This window comes from Cavia porcellus, unplaced genomic scaffold (genome assembly GCF_034190915.1).
Source record: "Cavia porcellus strain 051 isolate PalLab524CR breed Dunkin Hartley unplaced genomic scaffold, mCavPor4.1 scaffold_17, whole genome shotgun sequence".
In the NCBI taxonomy this organism is placed as follows: Eukaryota; Metazoa; Chordata; class Mammalia; order Rodentia; family Caviidae; genus Cavia; species Cavia porcellus.
The window spans coordinates 26,675,525-26,695,679 of NW_026947500.1; the positions used below are offsets into that span (position 1 = coordinate 26,675,525).

Sequence of the window (20,155 nt, forward strand, 5' to 3'; positions counted from 1 at the left end):
GCTTAGGCTCTGCTCCCAGGAAACCCCTGGGTTTACTGTATAGAATTATGGGTATGGTCATTGCAGGTCCTTTGGAGTGCTCAAGGGAAAGGCCTGGCTGTACAAGGAGGAATATAAAACGAGGAGAAATTACACCTTTATGTATTTTCTGTAAAGGACCACAGAACAAGTGTTCAATCAAAGCAGATGTGGAATCTGTGGAATTCATTTTGTTTTGCTAAACAGAAGAGATGATGGTCTGTGTATATGCTGGTCAAGTGGTACCCACCGAGGTTGTGGCTATGGTACTGTGGTACTGTGCATTGGAGCAAGTGAAAGTGAATACAACTGAGAAGACAAGTAGAGTGTGGTTTGGGAGCAAGGAAATGAGGGTCCCAGGAGCAAGTCAGAGTAGGGTAGGGCTGGGTTCTCTTGTTGCTTTTTTTTTTTTTTAAGCCAGTCAAATTTAGCAGTTATATGTATACCAACTTTAGTGACACTAACGTTAATAAGTTCTGATAACGCATTGCCATCGGGCCAGCCTCTCTCGTTGCTTTTGTCTCCTCAGTATAAGGAGTGCATGATGAGGAGAGAGGTCTTGGTGAAGGTTAGGGTGGAGGGCACCTTTGGGTGCTTGAGATTTACTGATTTCTATAGAGGGAGGGAGAGACACTAGCTCTAACCTGTCTGGAACCTAAGTCAGCCTTCTATATAGTGTCTAGCTAGATCCCACAATATCTGCTTCTTTAGTAGATCATATCTACAACTCATCCATGAATTGTAAACAGTTTTAAAAAATGTTCTGTCTTGCTGTGGAGCTTTTACTAACAAATCAGAACACACTTGTGCACTGGGATCGAGTTGTCTGCCATTTACTAATCCTTTATTTGCTGACAATTTTCACACTGATACGATTAGGGCATTGTGTCACCTTGGTCCTTTACAGCGACAGTTCTGCATTTTGATAGTAGAAAATATAAAAAGGAATGCAAATAGCTATCATTCATTAAAACACTTTTTGCCAAGCCCTCTTCCTAGTGTTTTTCCCAGTCCCTTTTCCAGAAAGCAGGGACTGTTGTCCTTTTTATGAAACTGGAAACCAAAGTACAGAGAGGTTAAATGACTTGCCCAAAATGTACATCTTGAAAATGGTAGAGGAGGATTTAATCTAGATAATGTGATTCCCTGTACATCTAAACCTGTATACTCCCATCTCTGGGATAATGGCTGTTTTGCAGTTTATATTATGGCATTTTTGAGCAGGTAAGTTGCATAAAGTGAGAAAGGCTTTAATTAAGCCAGAAGCCTCCAGAAGATAGGTATTTGGTAATGTGATCTTCATGCCTACAGATTTGCCAGATCTGTTTTCTTTCTTTGTAGTCCTGCTTCTATAGGTTCATTTTGGGACATTCTCATACTGTGGTCTCATCCCAGACCCTCTCAAGTGCTGTGATATTCTGTATGTTGTTAATTGCCCCTGTGTGAGCTAGAGGTTTCATACCAGGCAGCCACCTGCTTGCCTTGGCTGTCTCCAGGTGTGTTGTACGCATTTTTGCTTACAGTCTTCTCTTGTCATTGGGCTGTTTTATTACTACCCTGTCCTGGTTAGCATTTCAGCTTGCCACTCCTGGTGACTGGGAATGTGGCTTATGGCTGCCTGATAAGGAGTTGGCTCAGTAAAGTGAATTATGGTGAGATTGAGTATCATCTGGGTTGACGTAGATCTCTACTGTGACTGTTGAAATAATGAGAAATAGTTGGCGATAAAATGAGTCACTGGGAAAATGGAGCTGCTGTCTGTTTTTTAGAGTGGATAGTCTCGTTGTCAGAGGAACATGAGTTTGGATGGATATAGGTATTTCTAAAACTGAGGGGTCTCTAGAAGAGCCAGCGTACGCATCCAGAGCAGATACCCTGCTGCTTTCTGTGGGCCTATCTCCTACAGAGTGAAATGTTAGTGAATAAGGACAGTGGACTGATGTCCCTACCAGTCCCAAAAGATGAACAGTGTAGAGAGCATGGTGTTTTGTATATAGCTTTCCCCCAGGATAACTAAGACTCATGACCTTTTTCAGTCCTTTAATTATACTAGGATATTTATTCTGCTAAGGTACAATGTAGACTGGACATTTGATAGCATATCAAAACAACTTTGTAGTACTGTTTGAAAGCAGCCTAAAAATAGTAGCCAGTCTAGGTGCCTGCAATATGGCAGTGTACAGTGCAGTTTCCTGGAAACCAGTGTCCCTTCTCAGTTGCCTTGTATACTGTGTCACTGCCGTGCCAAAGTAGGTGGCTAATAACCTTTTCCTCCAGCCTCTGCCCTCCTTGGTAATTGCGAAGGCCCATCTCTGTGGCAGGAGCTCCTTGGGCTCCTTGGTGTATTCTAGTTTCACTTGGAAAATATTATTAAAAAAATTTTTAGGTAAAATAGACAATTCATTAGTCCACAGCATGGATTTTAATGATTATCTATCTAATCCCTAGTAGATTATTTTGTTGGTTTAACAAAAGTTTAGGAATCCTTTCTGACTTGTATTTTACATTGTGTAATTAAACTGTCACTATAGATGATGATACTGTCTTGTTCTTCTAGGTATCCAAATATATCTTGTGAGTTGCTCACTTCTGATGTCTCCCAGATGAATGATAGATTGGGGGAAGATGAATCCTTGCTAATGAAATTATATAGCTTCCTCCTAAATGATTCCCCTTTGAACCCACTACTTGCCAGTTTCTTCAGCAAGGTGCTAAGTATTCTTATCAGCAGAAAACCAGAACAGGTAAATATTGTTTACCAGAAGGTAAGTATCAGGGCTGATCATCCTCAAGGTGGTCCCCAAGAATGTTGTTGTGTTCAGAGTTTACTTGAAGTTCAGGTTCTGTAATGTAATGTATTTCAATCCTTAAACATTTGAAGTACTCACATATTTACCAGATTTGTGCATTAATGAATATTTTTCATATGGCATATTTTAAGTGCCTCAAATCTCAAATTTGTTAGCACACTTCAGTTTCCTTGTTTGACATGTAATTTGAAGCATGAGCATTTTGGTTACCCATTGGTAAAGATAGCTCTGGGAGCAGTTGAGTGTGTGAGCAGAGTCTAAATGACCCTGGGTATCAAACAAATGCTTTGGTTTGTACAAAATGATTCTATTTTGAATCTACTCTGAAACTTAAGTGTTAGCTTGAGATATCTAGATATAGAGGATCATATCTATGTGTAGCTCTGCAGTCCTCTCCAGGAGTACCTGTCAGAAATCCATACTTCACTGTTCTGGTTGCAGCTTCCTCTTTCTTCTTGTTTCTCTTCCTACTCTTGTCTGTCTGTCTCTGTCTCTTTTTTTTGGTACTGAGGATCGAACTCAACGACCTTGTGCTTGCAAAGCAGGCGCTTACGTTGCTGAACTAAATCCCTGGCCCATCTCTCTCTCTCTTCCCCCGTCTGTCTTGTCTCTGTCTCTCTGCTTTGTTTTGTTCTTAATTCAGGTGTACTCAGGAGGGCAATTTCCCAGATATGATTTATATGCATGTTTGTTGCTGCCTCAGTACACCTGCAAATTGTGCACATTCTTGAGTCTCCCCCAGACGTAGCAAATCAGAAATTCTGAGGATGAGGTTCACAAATCTAATTCACTGTGATGCATACCAAAATTCAAAAACCACTGTTGCAGTGGATACTGGTGTAAAGAAAGATCTACTTACTAGAAGATTTTGGTCTGTTTATAGAAATAGGTACCTAAGGAACAACTTGAGCCTCAGATAGTGAAGTACAGTCTATAACAGACTTGTCAGAGATATGGTAAGCAGAGGTGTGTTGACTGAGGGTGGCAGAGTTCAAACCCTAGGGCCTGGCATACTTTGTGGTGGAAAATAGGCTTCTGTGACCTGCCCTTGCTGTCAGTACAGCAGACTAGAACTGTTTGGGGTCAGTATGTTCTGTCTTATGCCAAGGCGAAGTGGATGCATACTTTATTTTAGAAGGATGATGCCGTTCTTTTATGCTTGTAATCAAGTAGGTAATTTCCCTGTTTTACAAATAAGATTCTTCTCTCTTAGGTAATAATACCCAATTCTTGGTTTTTAAAAATAATTGCCTGCCAGGTGTGTTGGTCCATGCCTATAATTTCCAGCACTCGGAAGACTGAGACAGGAGTGTAGCTGCAAGTTCAAGGACAGCCTGTACTACATTGTGAGGCCCTGTCTCAAAAAAAAAAAAAAGATTGTCTTCTGTTTTTTTCCTTTTGCTGAGAAATAAACGTATTAGTAGCTATTTTAGGAGCATGTAAGTCATCCCATCGTCCCAGTACCAGTTAGATCTGAGATGGTTGTGGCCATCATTTGAGACATGTATAATTATGCTTCACATCTGTGCTATTGGAACCCACTTAAGACTTCTGAAGCTCTGAGTATTTGTCTTGGACCTAAAAGTCAGAGTGTGTCACAGTGGTGACACGTGTCATTTGAACATTCAAGACAAGAGCCCTGTGAGCCTGTTGCTCATTATACTTCTCTATTCTGATGGTAATAGGAGGATATACCCCTTTCTCTTTTAGCTACAGAGAAAGGCCAGACTTGGCACCCCTATATTCTTTGAGTTGTAAGTATAAATAATAATATTTCCTATTGTATGCTAGAGAGGCAACGACCAACTAATGACAGAAATTCAGTTTTAAGTGGCTTAGCCAGTGAAGATATCTTTTATCCCAAAAGAGTAGGGAGTTTAGCTGTAAGGCTTCTTCAGTGTTACATGGTTTAGTCCCTCAGCAGTATCATCTGTAGTACAGGGCTTGTCCTTATTGTACTGTACACAGCACTGGCTGATGTTTGTACCTTTAGGCTCTGGATTCAGTGTTTCTGCTATTGAATTGTGAAATATTTTGATCACATGTGGCTTTTTCCTCTTTTTTGTCCTTTCAATTGTGAGTGGAATAATTATGTCAGTTCTTTTTTTTTTTTTTTTTTTTTTGGTCTTTTTCGTTTTTATCAGTACCAGGGATCAAACTCACGACTGCCTGCTTGCAAGGCAGGCGCTTATGCTGCTGAGCTAAATCTCCAGCTCCAATTATGTCAGTTCTTAATGGCTATGTCATAATATTTAGCCTCATTGTCTAGAGAAGCAGTATATGATGGTTAGTCCTATATTTATACCCAATTATGTGAAGCAGTTCTAAGTTGTCATTTTTGATTGTTGAACTTTTTGTATGGGATAAAGGAAAGCCCATGGCTTTTGAAACATCTGAGTAGATCTGAGTTTAAATTCCAAGGCAACCCTTTTAACTCTAGAAGATATGTAACTATGTGAGCCTTAGTTTCTCATCTGTAACATTGGTTTATTCAGTCCCCATCTTTCGGGGCATGGTGAGATTCTGTGACAGCAGCTGCCACACTGGCCGTGCTGCTTTTTGGGACAAGTGGGGTTTTGATAGTTGATGAGTACACACAGACAAATCAGAAGGCACACAAAACTGTGCAGCAGAGCAATCACCCTCTTCTTCCAGTGCAGAGGAGATCCAGGACAGAGTTCTCATTTCCATTGCTATTTCACCCTCCCTCAGCGTGGCTCTCAGCCTCTTCTTGCACCAGTACCCTTCTTGTGTTACTCAGGTGAATTGCTGAAATGAAATCCAACTCACCTGTGGCTAGCAGGTGAGTTAGTTACTTTGAAGTAGAACTCTTTATGTTTTGAATTTTTTTCTTAGTTGCTAGAGCATTATTAGGATTTTGAATATTCTATTATCTAATGGAATTGTTTTATGTCCATGAACTATAAAATAGTGTAGTCTCTTATTCTTTATAGGTTTGCTAAATTTTTGACTCCCATTTCTTGGGAATTAACTATGAAAAAGAAAAAATATTGTCATGTTGTATTTCTTAGGGATGTGTGCTCTTTGGGGAGATTTTATGCATATTGTAACTATTAGCCAGACTTTTCAGTTTAACATCTAATTACTAATTCAGCACTTGCCTTTCCTCAGCTTGAAGTAGTGATGAAATTTTGAGGGGGTAGTGATCAGGATTTGAAACATTCTAAAATTTTTAGTTTACAAGTTGCATATCTTTCAGTTTTTAATTTTTTCTCCTCTAGATTGTGGATTTCTTAAAGAAGAAACATGATTTTGTAGACCTTATAATAAAGCATATAGGAACTTCTGCTATTATGGATTTGTTGCTCAGGCTTCTGACATGTATTGAGCCTCCACAGCCCAGGCAAGATGTGCTGAATGTGAGTAGAGCTTTGACTTGTTGTTGAGAGGTGGGGCTGCTGGGGTGTGGGCTACTGGGCTACTGTGTGTTGGGGGTCGGGTGGGGGAGTAGGTAGAGAGGTTGAGATCTCATGGGATTTTGGTTCATATCAAAGGGTTGTCTAGGGGATTTAGGAGTAAGGGGAGAGTTGTTCAAATTTAGAACAGTGTCAGTTTTCCAGAACTAGGATTCAGGATGTGTACATTCCTAGATCTGTAGGATAGTGTAAACAGTTCCTTCCTCTTTGCTGGTTACTGTTTTTTGGAGATGGAGGTAGAATGGATTGAGGATTTGTCATAAAGCAGTAGGTCTGCTAGTAAGTTACTGCAAAAGTAAAAAGGCTGGCACTTTTAAATGTCATCTGAATATGCTCTAAAGCTTTCCTCAGAGGAAAAGACTGCCTCTGAAATTCAGAATAGAGAATGGTACTTAGGAGTAAAAAAAGTACATAGAAAGAGACATTTTAAAGTTCAGGGAGATTGTGATTTTAGGATGTATGATGTGTGCCTTTAGAGTAGAGGGTTATGCTATGTATTGCTCTTCGCAGTTTTGTTGAAGCTCAGAGAACAGCACACTTGTTACCCAAAGTATATACATTAGGTAAAATTGGTCCTGGAAGGCAGGAGCAGGTGACTATCCTGAAAATAGGATTTCTCATCTGTACCTTTTCTTTTTGTTGTGTCCCTTCTTATCCTACTTCCTCCTTATCTTCCTCCTTATCCTACTTCCTCCTTATGGAACCAGTCCATATCTTTTCTGTCTGTAACTCAGGAACCTTGAAATCTACTCATCTCTTTGCAAATGAGTTTTGTTAAAAATGCTACCTGTGACGACCTAAGATAGCAGGAGAGACAGGAGGCCTGTCAGGTGGTATCCAGACTAAGCTGAGCTGGGCAGGCCTGTGTTTGTGTGACCCATTTTGAAGAATCCAGCTGAATATACCTACTGGTCTTTGACTAGAGTCCCTTAAATTGGGACACCCGATTCTGTTTAGGTGTTTCTGTAGAGTTGAGTCTTTTCTCAAAAGGTTCAGAATTCTGGGAGACTTGTTGAGGACAAATAGGTGGTGGGTCCCCTTTATTTTGGATTATTATGGGAAGGCTTATTCAGTATGTTTTAGTGTAACAATTTTATTCCTTTGGTTGCCTCTGGGTTGAGTTTTAGAGCCCATTTCCAAGGAAGTAGATGTGCTTCTGGAAAGAAAATGGTGACTAAGAAAGGGATAGGTTAGAAGAAGTTAATTAGAAATTCTCATGTCTTACTTTCATTTGGGGGGTCCACAATGAGGAATTAGCTCAAAAGTAGGCTTGGAATGTGGGTCCTTGTCAGTAGCTGTAGATGGGGTAAAGCTCCAGAGACCTGTCAGTTCATTACTCACACAGTTTTCTGACTTCTCCCATGTTGGTCAGGAGTACCCACTCCTATACACAGATATCTATATTATTTTCTCTTTTAGGATACTGTTACTCAAAGTGTGATCTCAAACCTTACTTGTGGGTTTGTTATAATTTCAGATCTCACCCGTTGCCTATGAATCAGAATTTATACCTTAACAAAAATTCTAAGTGATTGATGCTCACATTTAAAACTTTTTTGTTTTAAGTGGTTTTTTTTTTTTTTTTTTTTTTTTTTGGTATCAGGGATTGCACTTGCCAGGCAGGTGCTTATGCTACTGAGCTAAATCCCCAGCCACCACATTTAAAAAATTTTTAAATCATAGTTGATATATTTCACTTAAGGAGCCAGAGACAGCATCAGGTTTTCTCTGTGCCTGTAGCAAATTGTGTTTGATCTTCCCACTTGCCATCCAGTTTCTTATCTTCTCTTACCTTTGAGATTTTTTTTTTAATGTCCTTTTTGTATAGCAACTTATCTTGTTTATTATGGTGCTTCAGTCCCTTTAGAACTAATACTAAGCCAACTGATTTTTCCTTAATTTTTCTTATGCCAGTTCCCTTGATAGTTTTATTCACTGCATTTCACAAAGATCTAAAAGAGATTGCTGTATTTATGATAATAACTTTTTGCCAGTATGGCTGAGCAGGTGTGTTCTGTTTCTAACATAATTTCCTGCAGGGGGGATTGTTTTTGGAGTCTACAAATTCCTTTTTGTTTGTCTTGTGCCTGCTGGATTTTCTTTTTTCTTTTTTTTTAATCCAGGGATTATGTTACATATTGCTCTTCTCAGTTCTATTGAAGCTCAGAGAACTACATACTGTTACCCAAAATATATACATTCTTTCCTTCTGAATGCCTCTTCCCCATCCTAAGTCAGATCTTAGAGTGCTGAATATCTGGGAGTTAGTCTGTGGCTGAGTAACTGTTGTATAGAAATTTAGTATGTGTGTACTGTAATTTGGGGGAGTTGTTGGTTCCTTGGTTACTGTTAATATATTCACTGGAATTTTCCTTGGGGGACTTTTAATTTTCTGTAGTGTTCAAAGTCCAGAGAAACGTGTAACATTCTACTTAAAATGTGATGGATATTTCCAAGTATGTTAATCTTCATTGGGGCTTGAACAAGAGCCACTCATTGCTATGATTGCTTCTACAATGTGTTTTACAGTGGTTAAATGAGGAGAAAATTATCCAGAGGCTTGTGGAAATAGTTCATCCATCGCAAGAAGAAGATGTAAGTTGTCCTGTGTAACTATAAGTTTTATTTTAAGAAAGAACTATGTTTATTCAAGCACTGACATACTTGTGTAAATGTGCAGGTGGTCAGAGAAGATATGTAGAACAGTGATAATCTGTGTTCTTGAGTTGGCAGTCTTCTAAACAGTATTACATATCCAGGAAGTTTCCAGAAATGCAAGGCAGGAGGTGCCTGAGTTCTACACTGTCTCCTCCCAGAGCTAGGGTTTCATGCTGACCTTGCCTGCCTTCTCTACAGATTTTTGCACACACTTATGATGTGGCCATGTCTACATTTTTTTTTTCCTGCTTTGGTGAAACCTTTGCAGTTTGCACAGCAGGATCTTGGTCACCGCAGAGCCCCTGTAGTTTCTTGGTTGTATACTTCCAGATCCTACTCTTTAAGTTCCAGCAGGCTTGGCCTTTGTCATGGGTATTTTGAATAGTACAATGGTATTGAAGCTGAAGTTAGAGGTTATAGCCTGAGCCTTGTGCTAAGGGGTTAGCTATCAGGACAAATGAGTATGTGTTTCTGAGGTCTATAATGTTATCACTTCAAGTGCCAGGCCAAGCCTTGGTAAATCTTTTTATCTACAGACATGGCAGTTCTGTGCTCAATCTCATGTCTACAAAGAAGGTGATTTAATAGTGAAAAGGATGTGTTTTGCAGCCTGAGGTTCTCTTTCCACGCCTCTTGGTTACAGGTTAGAATGAAGAGTTAAGCATGGTAGAGGAGCAGAGCAAAAGAAGTGTGTAGCCAGAAGATACTCACTTTCCAAGTATGAATTTTCTGTGGAGGTTGATCTAGTCTCTTTCCCTCAGGCCCATTCAAAAGCTTTTGGTACCTGGCATGTATTTAAATTGGGCTTTTAAAGGGAGCTTTAAAGGGTATCACTTTTTCCTTGTTCCTTTTGGAACAATGCAGTACATACTTCCTTGCAACAGTTACTACAGTTGCCAGAGCTTCTTGCATCCCATGGTATGTCTGTACTGGGTGCACTTGTCTAGAAAGAGCTCTCAGGCTAGTTGAGATGTTAAGTCCTCCCTCAGTGGAGAACGCTGTCATTCTAGTAGCACAGTACCCATATGCTACATGTTTGGCCAGTGCAGAGTATGGTGACCAACAATGTGAGCAAGGCTTACCCCATGTGTGAGTGATAAATGTCTGCAGACAAGGCTTGCTCCTCATTAGGTTCATGTTCTATAGCACAGCTTGATTGCATAACAAAATATTAGGCCTCTCTGCAAGGTCTAGAAGAATCAGTAAAGGAGAAGCCTAATTTTGAAGCAGGATTTTTGAGGAAGTAAAGCATTATGAATCAACCTTTCTCTATGTGACTTACAAGAAACTTAACTTAGCCTTTTGGAATGAAGTCCTATTGATACTACTACTTTGTATTAAATGATAAATTATGTGGTAAAACTGTACTGACCAGTGACATTTATTAAGGAAATGTTAGGCTCCTGATTCTCGTCTGTGGATGTGGATACTCTGGTTTGTGTTGCTGCCTCTGCTGGAGTATGCTTTTGCTCAGCTTTGAATGCAGCTGTTTGACATGGCACAAAATATAATGAACATGGATGGTGAGGTTTCTAAGCTGTCCTGTGATAGCTTACAAATACAACCAGAGGACACAGTTTCTTAGCTTTGCTATCTTTTACTAAAGCTGTATGTGCTGAGGAGGTAGGGTAGCGGTTTGTTTATTTAAAGTCAGTTTGTCTGTCTGTGCTAAGAAGAGTATGTTTTGGGGCTATGTTCAAGTATTGTAGAAATTTTTCCTTATCAGAATTTTGATCACATTTCCCTACACATAGTAAGATATACTGTACACTGTTATGAAGTAAAGTTCATTATTAAACTGGTAAAATAAAATGCTTCTTCCTTGTTTTGGGTATAACTGCTCACTGGTATTTATAGCCACTATTAATTTGTATTAGGTTTTTAGCACTTTCCCCCTTCCTTTCTTTTTATAAAGGTAACTTTTAACAAACTTTATAGCTGAAATTGTTTTTTTTCTTTAGCGACATTCAAATGCCTCACAGTCACTTTGTGAAATTGTTCGCCTGAGCAGAGACCAGATGTTACAAGTTCAGAACAGTACAGAACCAGATCCTCTGCTAGCCACTCTCGAAAAGTATGTTTTAAGTTCAGTTCTTGTTTTTCTCATTAATACCGTTTGCTGTGTTACTTTAATGAATGATTGCTAAGTGATATTCCCAGTATGAATGTCCTGCAAACACCTGTGGGTGGTGTGGATGTGGGAAACCTGTTTCCCGTCTCACAGCATTTGTGATATTCAGGGGAGACCGGTGGAAAGAAGATGAGTAACACTGATGCTTAGACAGAATCTCTCACTCACCCATAGAGTGGAATTGTGTGGAATGATCCTAAGGTGTGATTGGCCCATCACAGCTATGTCAAACACCTGCAAGGAACTCTTGATGGAGACTAGTCTTGTGCACGTATGAAATTGACCTATTTTGGTTGGCATTGTTTTTTGGAAGATCTTCCTAGGGTTTGTTTATTTTTGCGTCTACAAGGGGCAACCTAAACAGATCATATTGAAAGGAAGACACTTGAGAAATGGGATGCTATTTTTTCCTAGATCCACATATTGTCAGAAAGAATGTTTACTGTCAACATGAGCATGCATTTGACTAGCATCTAAACAGCTAAAAATTGCTTAACATGTTCCAGGTGGCTTGTGCAACTAGAGCTGGAAGTGGTACAGTCATGAGTGTATCACTGATTATTTAAGCTGCCCGGCAGTGAAAGATACAAATTATGGCCCTGTTGTGAATGTGCTAATAGACAAAATTGAGACATTACCCCACTTTGAATGTATAATTGGAGAGTACATATTAGGTCAGCATGAAGTATGAATGGTAGTCTTGCTGCATTTTACTTCAGTTGGTTTTCCTTTTTAGTCTTCCTATCTAGTGAGGCTTTTTTTTTTTGGTGCTGGAGATTACTTTTTTGTCAAAGTAAAACACTAGTCTGTCTTATTGCTTTGCTAAGACTGAGATAAGTAAGGAACAAGTTAGAGATGATGTAGCTTATTTTAAACCGTGAACAGTAAAGTTACTATTGCCAGCATGCATTGCAGAAAAGCATAGATTTGATCCATTTCCTGAAGTAGCAAAACTGCAACAGATTACAAGCTGCTAAGTAAAATGGCATATATACTCCTTTTAATCATACAAGATCTTCTGCATTCACATGCTAATTATATTAGGTTGAACCTTATAAAATTTCCATTTGAGTAACGTAAAAAAACAAAATATTAGCAATTTCATATGGTTTAGCACAATGCTATCCAACACAGATAAGAGTTACATGTAGTTTAATTTGGGGGGGGGGTACAATGTCTTGAAATCCGGTCTGTATTTATACTTCGAACAGGTCAAATCAGATAAGTTATATTTTGACTGTTGATTGGTAGCTGCATGTGTAAAGTGGTCAGTATGCTTTACATTATTCAGTAGTAATCTCTTGAGTTCATTTGGGCCACCACCACCATCCACACACCCTTATTTGAACCAAATGTGGGAGCCACAGAGCCATTAAGACTGTGTATGTGCTTGAGTTAATATTTCAAAACAATATCTGTAGTCCTGAGTCAGACAACTGTAATTTTGGAAACAAAGACAAGTATATGTGTGTAACGTATGTCATAAAGTATTAGAGTGAATTTCTTCAAATACATGAACCTCATGAATCACTAGCCCTGCAATATCACTGAATATAAAACCTTCCCTGCACTTCGTAGTGGGGAGACTTTGTAACAATGCTTCCTCATCCCCCCCCCCCCCCATCTTTTAAAGCGAAAACCAACAGGGATTTATCTTAGTGGCATAAATGCACCTGCCAAGTGCAAGGTCAGGAGTTTGGTCTCCAGCCCCCCCGACCCCCCAAAAAAAAAATTTTAAAAAGTGAGAAAACCAAACCTAATACCTGACACACTCCTATGTTGTGGCAGTTTTTTTTTAGTGTCTGTTGATTGAGAAAACAGTGACGGGGCTTCTATGAATTTGGAAAACTTTTACTAATCATGATAGCATCTGTATGTATTGAACAAATACATTACATTCTAATGACATCTTTAATAAATAATGTAATTGTTGTACAATATAGTAAGAACTTTCTGGCAACACATAGTGCACCGTTAAATTACCTGTGTCAACCCACAAATGTGCATCGCTGTATATGTATGTAAACATCACTTTTACAGATAGGTGTAGGCTAGCATGTAAGGGTGTTTCAAATAGGTAAGATTAAAGAGCATGGTAGAATATCAGTGGTATCAGGAAATTTTCATTAAATGTTCTGAAGTATTTGATAATGAATATTTACCTTAGGATGCAATCTGGACCTAAATTGGATATATTCCGTGTATTTACTCTGGAAGAATTTAAAATTTGAAAGTACATGAAATTGTTATATAAGAATTGGATTGTGTGCCTCTTCATTCTGGATACTGAGTTTACAAGTTAGATTTGAGCTAGTTAGTTGTGTGAGCCATCATCCCAAAGATATGGATAAAGAACTTGCATACTTCATGCATAAACAATCTATCATAAATTTTACTAATACCTGTCTAGTACTCTTTGTTTTTAATAATAGGAAAGTAAATACAGAGTCTGCCAAAAATATATACATACACTTCAGGATTAAAAAAAATGTAAATATTTTAATACTAAATTTATTAAGACATCATGAGAGTAATACAAGTTACCTTTGGCCTCTATAATTATAAGAGTGCCCAAAGTGGTACCCATTAGCTTTTAGACTTTTATTTCTGCAATGAACTGCTGTTTGGATAACCTTGGTCATTGAGATTGCTGCACATGCATTTTCAATTTCTTCTCTAAGGGCTGGCAATGTAGTGGGTTTTCTGTGATATATGACATCCTCTAGGGTCCTCCATATGAGCATAATACCATCTGTTGACAAAATATATAATTTTCTTTTCCTGGAATATGTGTACATTTTTCTGGCAGACTGTGTGTTTTCTCTATCATGTAAATAAGTGCTTTTTTATCTAAAGAATTTGAAACCATTCCTTTGATCTTATTTGATAAGCTCACTGCTTCATTTTATAATTTCCTCTGTGTTTGATGGAAGTTGTATGTCTAGGTAGGACTGAGAATGTGTTGTTGAATCTTCTAAGTTTTTGCTGGTTATTTTGTTCTTCATTAGTAGAATTTCATTCATGAGTATGGCAGAAGTTTCAGTTTGTAGCCATGAAATAACTTGGGCCAGTTAGGCATTGCCTTCAGGCATCATTAGTTATAATACTGTGATTTTACGCTCTGATAGTAAGAATATTACAGTTGAATGAGGATATTATTACAGTTGTATGGTACGTACAGTTAGTTGCCTGTTGTGTCAGCCCCCTTACATTAAGGCTAGCCACCACCTCAAGAATATCCATAGTTGGGATCAGGGATATAGCTTAGTGGCATAAGTGCCTGCCTGGACCAAGTGCAAGGTCCTGAGTTTGATTCCTAGTACCACCAAAACCAAAACAAGCATACTTAGTAAAAGTCTGTTTTCCAGAGCTCAGTTCCAGATTTAATATTTATCCTGTAGATAAATGTATACTGTGCCTAATACAGCACTCTTTGGACTGGTGGTCTCATAGATAGTTTTAGTGCTGTTCTTGGAGTACTTGGAAACTACAAGATCTTTTAAAGTTAGGTTAAATACCTGATTTTTTACTTTTCTTCCAATAGAACAGTTCTCTGTTCCTTGTTGCTCTTGGGTTAAGGGAGATGATGTGCAAAACAGTATGGTTGTACCTTGGGGTTGATTGGCATCTTTGCCAGGTGAGCAACCAGGAGCAACCTAGCTGGCTTTGCACTGAGCTACTACCCCTATTTAAATTTTTTTATTTTGAGACAGGTTTTTCCTAAATTGCTCAAGCTGGGCTCAGAGTTGAGGTCTTCTTTCCTCAGCCTGCCAGAATACTGAGGTTACAGATGTGTGCTACCGTACTGACTAAGATTCTTTTTAATTTACATGCATTTGGAAAGTCACTGAGATCCAGAGAAACTGAGGTTTCCCTAGAGAATGTCCATATAAATTTAAGTACTGTACTTTGTTATTTGTGATCTTGTATGCATGTGAGAGAAGTGTAATGGAAGAGTCTGTAGAGAATGCTTTTTGGCAGTAGATTAGTCAGATCTATTTCACTGTACCATATTATTTTGACTTATCAAATTTTAATTGCAGACTAAAAGGTAACCATTGATGTTTGCCTTTTTGTCTGCTTTAAATCTTTGTTAATTATAATTCATACATTTGTAAGGCAACATTTATGGTTTCTAATTGGCCTTATCGACAATTTTATCTCCTTCTGTGGGGATGAAAGATTTTAAGTCCTACCAACCCTTAGCCATAATCACTACCACCACCTTGGTCTCAGGAAGAGGTAATTTCAAGCCTTTAAATTTGTTGGCTATCAATCAGCAAGATTGGCAAATGCATTCAGGGTCCAGATTATTTGACTGAGAGGAAGCAGGTTCTGTGTGTACATGCGTGTATGTATGGTGTGTATTGTCTGAGTTGCATTTAAAATAATCAGAAATTACTTACTTTCATAAGTATACTAAAATAAATTCTTAAGCAAAGTAAATGTGCCCATGAGTAGATGAACTCATATATATTGTTAGTGTTAAATGATCTTGCAATTAGTGCTTGACTATTTATTTCCCTAGGCAAGAAATTATAGAGCAGCTTCTATCAAATATTTTCCACAAGGAGAAAAATGAATCAGCCATAGTCAGTGCAATCCAGATTTTGCTGACTTTACTTGAGACACGACGACCAACGTAAGCTTTCCTTTAATTTTGTCAAACAATCCATGTTGTTTTTCTTTTAGATTTTGTTTTAATGCTAAGAGTTGAAACAGCTTTACTTAGCCCCACCTGCCCAGATTTCTGTTGTGTTGCTGGTTCATTTAATCTTGGATCAATAATAATGGAAGGGCCATTTGTTGGCACTGCTTCAAGTATGTTGTAATTTGGAGATTTTATCTGCAGTTTTGTATGTCTTCCTTGGAAAATCATATTTTAAGTAAGTTAAGCAATTTATTATACAGGTGGTGGTATATATCTTGATGGTTTTGCTTCAAAACCATTGAGATTACTATGATTAGTTGCAAAATTTGAAAGCAGGTTAGGTAGTCCGGTAGGCTGTAGGCTTATGGGGAGTACTGTGATTTATTTTATTGTATTATATTTTATATTTTAATTTTAATTTTTAATTTTTTTGGTACTGGGGATTGAAGTCACAATCTCACTCTTACCAGACAGGTGCTTGTGGCGCTGTATCTACAGCGCTGGACTACTGTGATTTATTTATTTATTTTTTCCTCTCTTTTTTAAAAAAAAAATTTATTTAAAGAATAAACAAAACACAAAATGGGTAGAAATAATACATACTTTCAAAGAAAGAATAAATAGTAAGAAATCAGTAGTTGATATTTACATATTTTCCTCTTACAAATAGTTATTCAAGTTACAAAAGTGGAACATACAAAGTGGGGTTTACTGTGATTTAATAAAGAAATAAATCTAAGAAAAAACAAAGTTTTACCTATGGGAAAAAAATTCCCATAATTATGTAATCTAGTCAGAAAAGACAATTTGAAAAAAAGAATAATACAGGGAAATTTCTGGCCAGAATTTTTCCTCTCAAACCAGAAAGGTTTATAGAAAAACAAGCAAGATTAAATGTTTACAATTTAGATTTTAGCCTTATCCTATAAGATTTCAGAGTCCCAGGTATCCATCTTAAAAGTATCTAGATAAAAATGGGTCCTTTGAGAAACTGGTAGGACAATAAATAGTCTTAACAGTGCCAGATGTGAAGGAAATACTCAAATTATACACACACGCGCACACACACACACACACACACACACACACACACACACACACACACAAATACAAATGATAGCATCTGTCCAAAAAGGACACTGGAGCCACAAGGCAGAGCTTCCTGTGGCCAAAGCTGAGATAATTTGCATAACAAAATAAATTAGTATTATAACCAGTATTATAAAATACACATCTTTAAGTCCATAGCAATGTAACTAAATGATTGAAAGAATAGATAAAATACCTGTCATGTAGAATTGTAAATGGATTGTGTAGATACTCTACCCTCAAGGAGTTAAACTATATCTCCCTACTTTTTAGACATGGTTTGCCTTTAGTGATGTCCTTCCACACAGTACAGTATGAGAAAAGAGAATAAGAAGAGTAACTTCTCAATGGAGAAACCTTACACATTGTCAGTCAGGTAATTAGCAGCAGTGATAAGGCATGCCATTAATGCATGCCTTTGATATGATATATTAGTGATAGAGCTTTAGCCCTATGGTCTTTTTCCCAAAGAGTTCAAATCATTAAGAAAACGCCAGCATGCCCCAGTAGAAGGATATCCTGCAAAATACCTGACCAGACCAGTACTCAGCTGTAAGGTAATAAAAAAAACAGTCTGTCAGTTAAAAAGTGGCTAAGAAGACGTGACAGCTAAATATGATGTAGGTTCTTTGATGGGATTCTGGAACAGAAAATGCTTTAGGTAAAAATAAATGAAAATCTGAATAAATTATGAATTTTATGTGTCAGTATTTGTTTATGATGACAAGTACAATATTAATATAAGGTATTAGTAGAGGAAATGGTATGGGTTAATGTGGACTATGTACTATCTTTGTCTTTTTTCTGTGTAGAAATAGAACTTGGCAGAACATTTAAGCAGAAAATCTTAAGAATACAAACATCTTGAACAATACTGTCAGTCAACTCAACCCGATTGACACTTGCAAAAATTCCCCAGAGGAACAGCAAAATATTCTTTTGAAGTACACATGGAATTTTTACACATATCCTGGTTTGTGCTGCTGTAACAGATTATCATAGACTGGAGGGCTTAAATAACACATACTTAATTCTCAATCTGTAGACTAAGAAGTGTAATATCAATGAACTGGCAGATCCAGTGTTTGGTGTGGTGTCAGGTGGCTACCTTTATACGGTGTCTTCACATTGCAGAGAAGCAGCAAACACTGCTCTCTTTTTGTAAGGGCACTAATCCCATTCATGAGGTCTCAGTATATGACCTACTTTACTACCTCCCGAAAGCTCTACTTCTAGTACCTTCATGTTGAAGGTTAGCATATCAACATAAGAATTTTAAGGAAAGTGCACCACTGTTCCCCCTAGCCAACACGAGAGAGTGGATTCCCCCTACCCCCAACACACATGAAAGAGCAGCAGCCCCCTCAACATCATGGGAGAGACCAGACTTGAGACCCAGGAGCAGTGCCTAGCCTCCAGAGGAACACAGCTCGCTGCAGCAGAGACAGAAAGTAACCAGCCAGCCAGGTCCTCGACAGATATAACACATGGGGAGAAGGGGAGCAAGCGGACCCCCTGCCTGTTGACATTAAGTCCAATAGCCCACTTGAACCTATGCCTTGGCAGCCTGCATCCAGTAAAGAACAGATTTATGTTGTTCTTTTTTTTCCAGGACCCTGAGGTACAACATTAGGTTATTTATTTGCACTTGCTCTGTTTTTCTGATATGGGCATTCATAACTATAAACTTCGCCTTTTAGGACTGCTTTAGGTGTGTCCCATAGATGCTGGTATATTTCACTAGCATTATTGTTTGACTCTAAGAACGATGTTCTTTGATTTCATCTATGACTCATCAATTATTCAAGAATGTATTGTTTAATTTCCTGTAGTCATTGATTACTTTTGTGACCTGTCAGTTATTCAAAGTTGTTTTGTTTAATATTCCTTTGTTTGCATAATGTCTGTGATTTCTTTTGCCATTGATTTATAGTTTCATTGCACTATGACTTAATAATATTCATGAATTAATTTTAATTCTTCTGCATTTCTTAAACATGCTGTATGTGCTAGCATGTGGTCTATTTTGGAGAAAGTTCCATGTCTGCTGAGAATATGTATTGTGTTGTCATTGATGGAAACACTCTGTAAAAATCTATTAAATCCATGTGTTTGAAGGTTTTATTTTTCTTTGTTTACCTCTTTATCTAGTTATCTGTCCATTTGTAACAGTTGGGTATTGAGATCTTCTATTTTAATTGTGTTGGTGTTTTGTGAATTTTTAATATCCAGTTTTTAATGTTTGTTTTATGAAGTTGAGCACACTGTTTGGTGCATTCATGTTTATAATTTTTTTATATTTTATTTTAAAGAGAATAAAACCAAATAAAATAAAACAGAACAAAGCCAATCAAAACAGTGAAAGTGATACAGGACTTTAAAGCAGGATAATAGGAAATCATCAATGGTTACCATAATGCCTCTTCTTATCTTCACAGTTGCTTCCCATGTCATCAGTTATAAGAAAATCAAACAAAACAGAACAGAATAAAACGAATCAAAACAAAACTTTGAAGAAAATAAAACAGCAAAGCAAAACAATGAGAACAATGTCCACAGTTACTGTATTGCATATTGCTATCCTCTAAATAGATGCTCAGATTACCAGCTTTAGGCCTGCAAAGTCAATCAAACAAATACAAGCATTAAGTTGTTTTTGTACCTCAGTTGCTATCAACTCAGCCTGTGGCCCTCTGAATCAGTTGCTTGTGGAGGTGGGTTGGGCTCTTTTGTCTCCCAGCCCACTTGTTGGCTGGCTCACAAAAGGGACAAACTAGCTTCTTGTTTCTCTTCATGGCCCCTCATGGCCACTGCTGGCTCATGGGAGGGGTAGTTTGGCTTCTTGTTTCTCTTCCTGGCTCCCCACTGCTTGCTCATGGGAAGGGCAGATTGGCTTCTTGTTTTTTTTCCTGGCCCCTCCTGGCCACTGCTGGCTCATGGGAAGGGTGGATTAGCTGTATATATTCATGGCATCTAACTCCTTATGTTCATAAACATTATCTTTTTCCATTGAATTGTTCTTGTAACCAGTATATAGTGGCTTTTTTTTTTTTTTTTTTTTGGTCTTTTTGAGACAGGGTCTCATTATGCACTTCAGGCTGGCCTTGGGGTCACTTCGTAGATCTTAAAAAAAACATTTCACTGCAAGTTTTCCTAACTTTGAAGGTTTTATGTTGAGAAGTCTCCTGCAGTTCTGATGGCTTGACATTTTAAGGGATTTGTTCATTTTCTTTAATACATTTTAATTGAACTTTAGGGATTTTTTACTATATAATATATCATGGTGGGTTTCTCTTTTGATCATGGCTATTGAGGTTGTGTATGTTTTATTCCTTGTATTTGAAACATTTTCTTCTGTGAT

The 20,155-nt window shown here is 37.9% G+C and overlaps 1 protein-coding gene across 15 annotated transcripts in view; it reads left to right on the plus strand.

Moving 5' to 3' along the window:
- Nucleotides 1–20,155, plus strand: part of Ppp6r3 (protein phosphatase 6 regulatory subunit 3) — a 142,695-nt gene that overhangs the window by 67,878 nt on the left and 54,662 nt on the right. For 14 of the 15 annotated variants that reach the window (XM_023564425.2, XM_063227646.1, XM_063227647.1 and 11 more), the window contains exons 4-8: nucleotides 2,576–2,762; nucleotides 6,071–6,208; nucleotides 8,795–8,860; nucleotides 10,885–10,997; nucleotides 15,583–15,696. In XM_023564425.2, the coding sequence (XP_023420193.2) occupies nucleotides 2,576–2,762; nucleotides 6,071–6,208; nucleotides 8,795–8,860; nucleotides 10,885–10,997; nucleotides 15,583–15,696 (618 nt within the window). Of the gene's footprint in view, nucleotides 1–2,575; nucleotides 2,763–6,070; nucleotides 6,209–8,663; nucleotides 8,861–10,884; nucleotides 10,998–15,582; nucleotides 15,697–20,155 lie in introns of those variants that run through there. The other variant, XM_063227660.1, reaches the window with a different exon arrangement.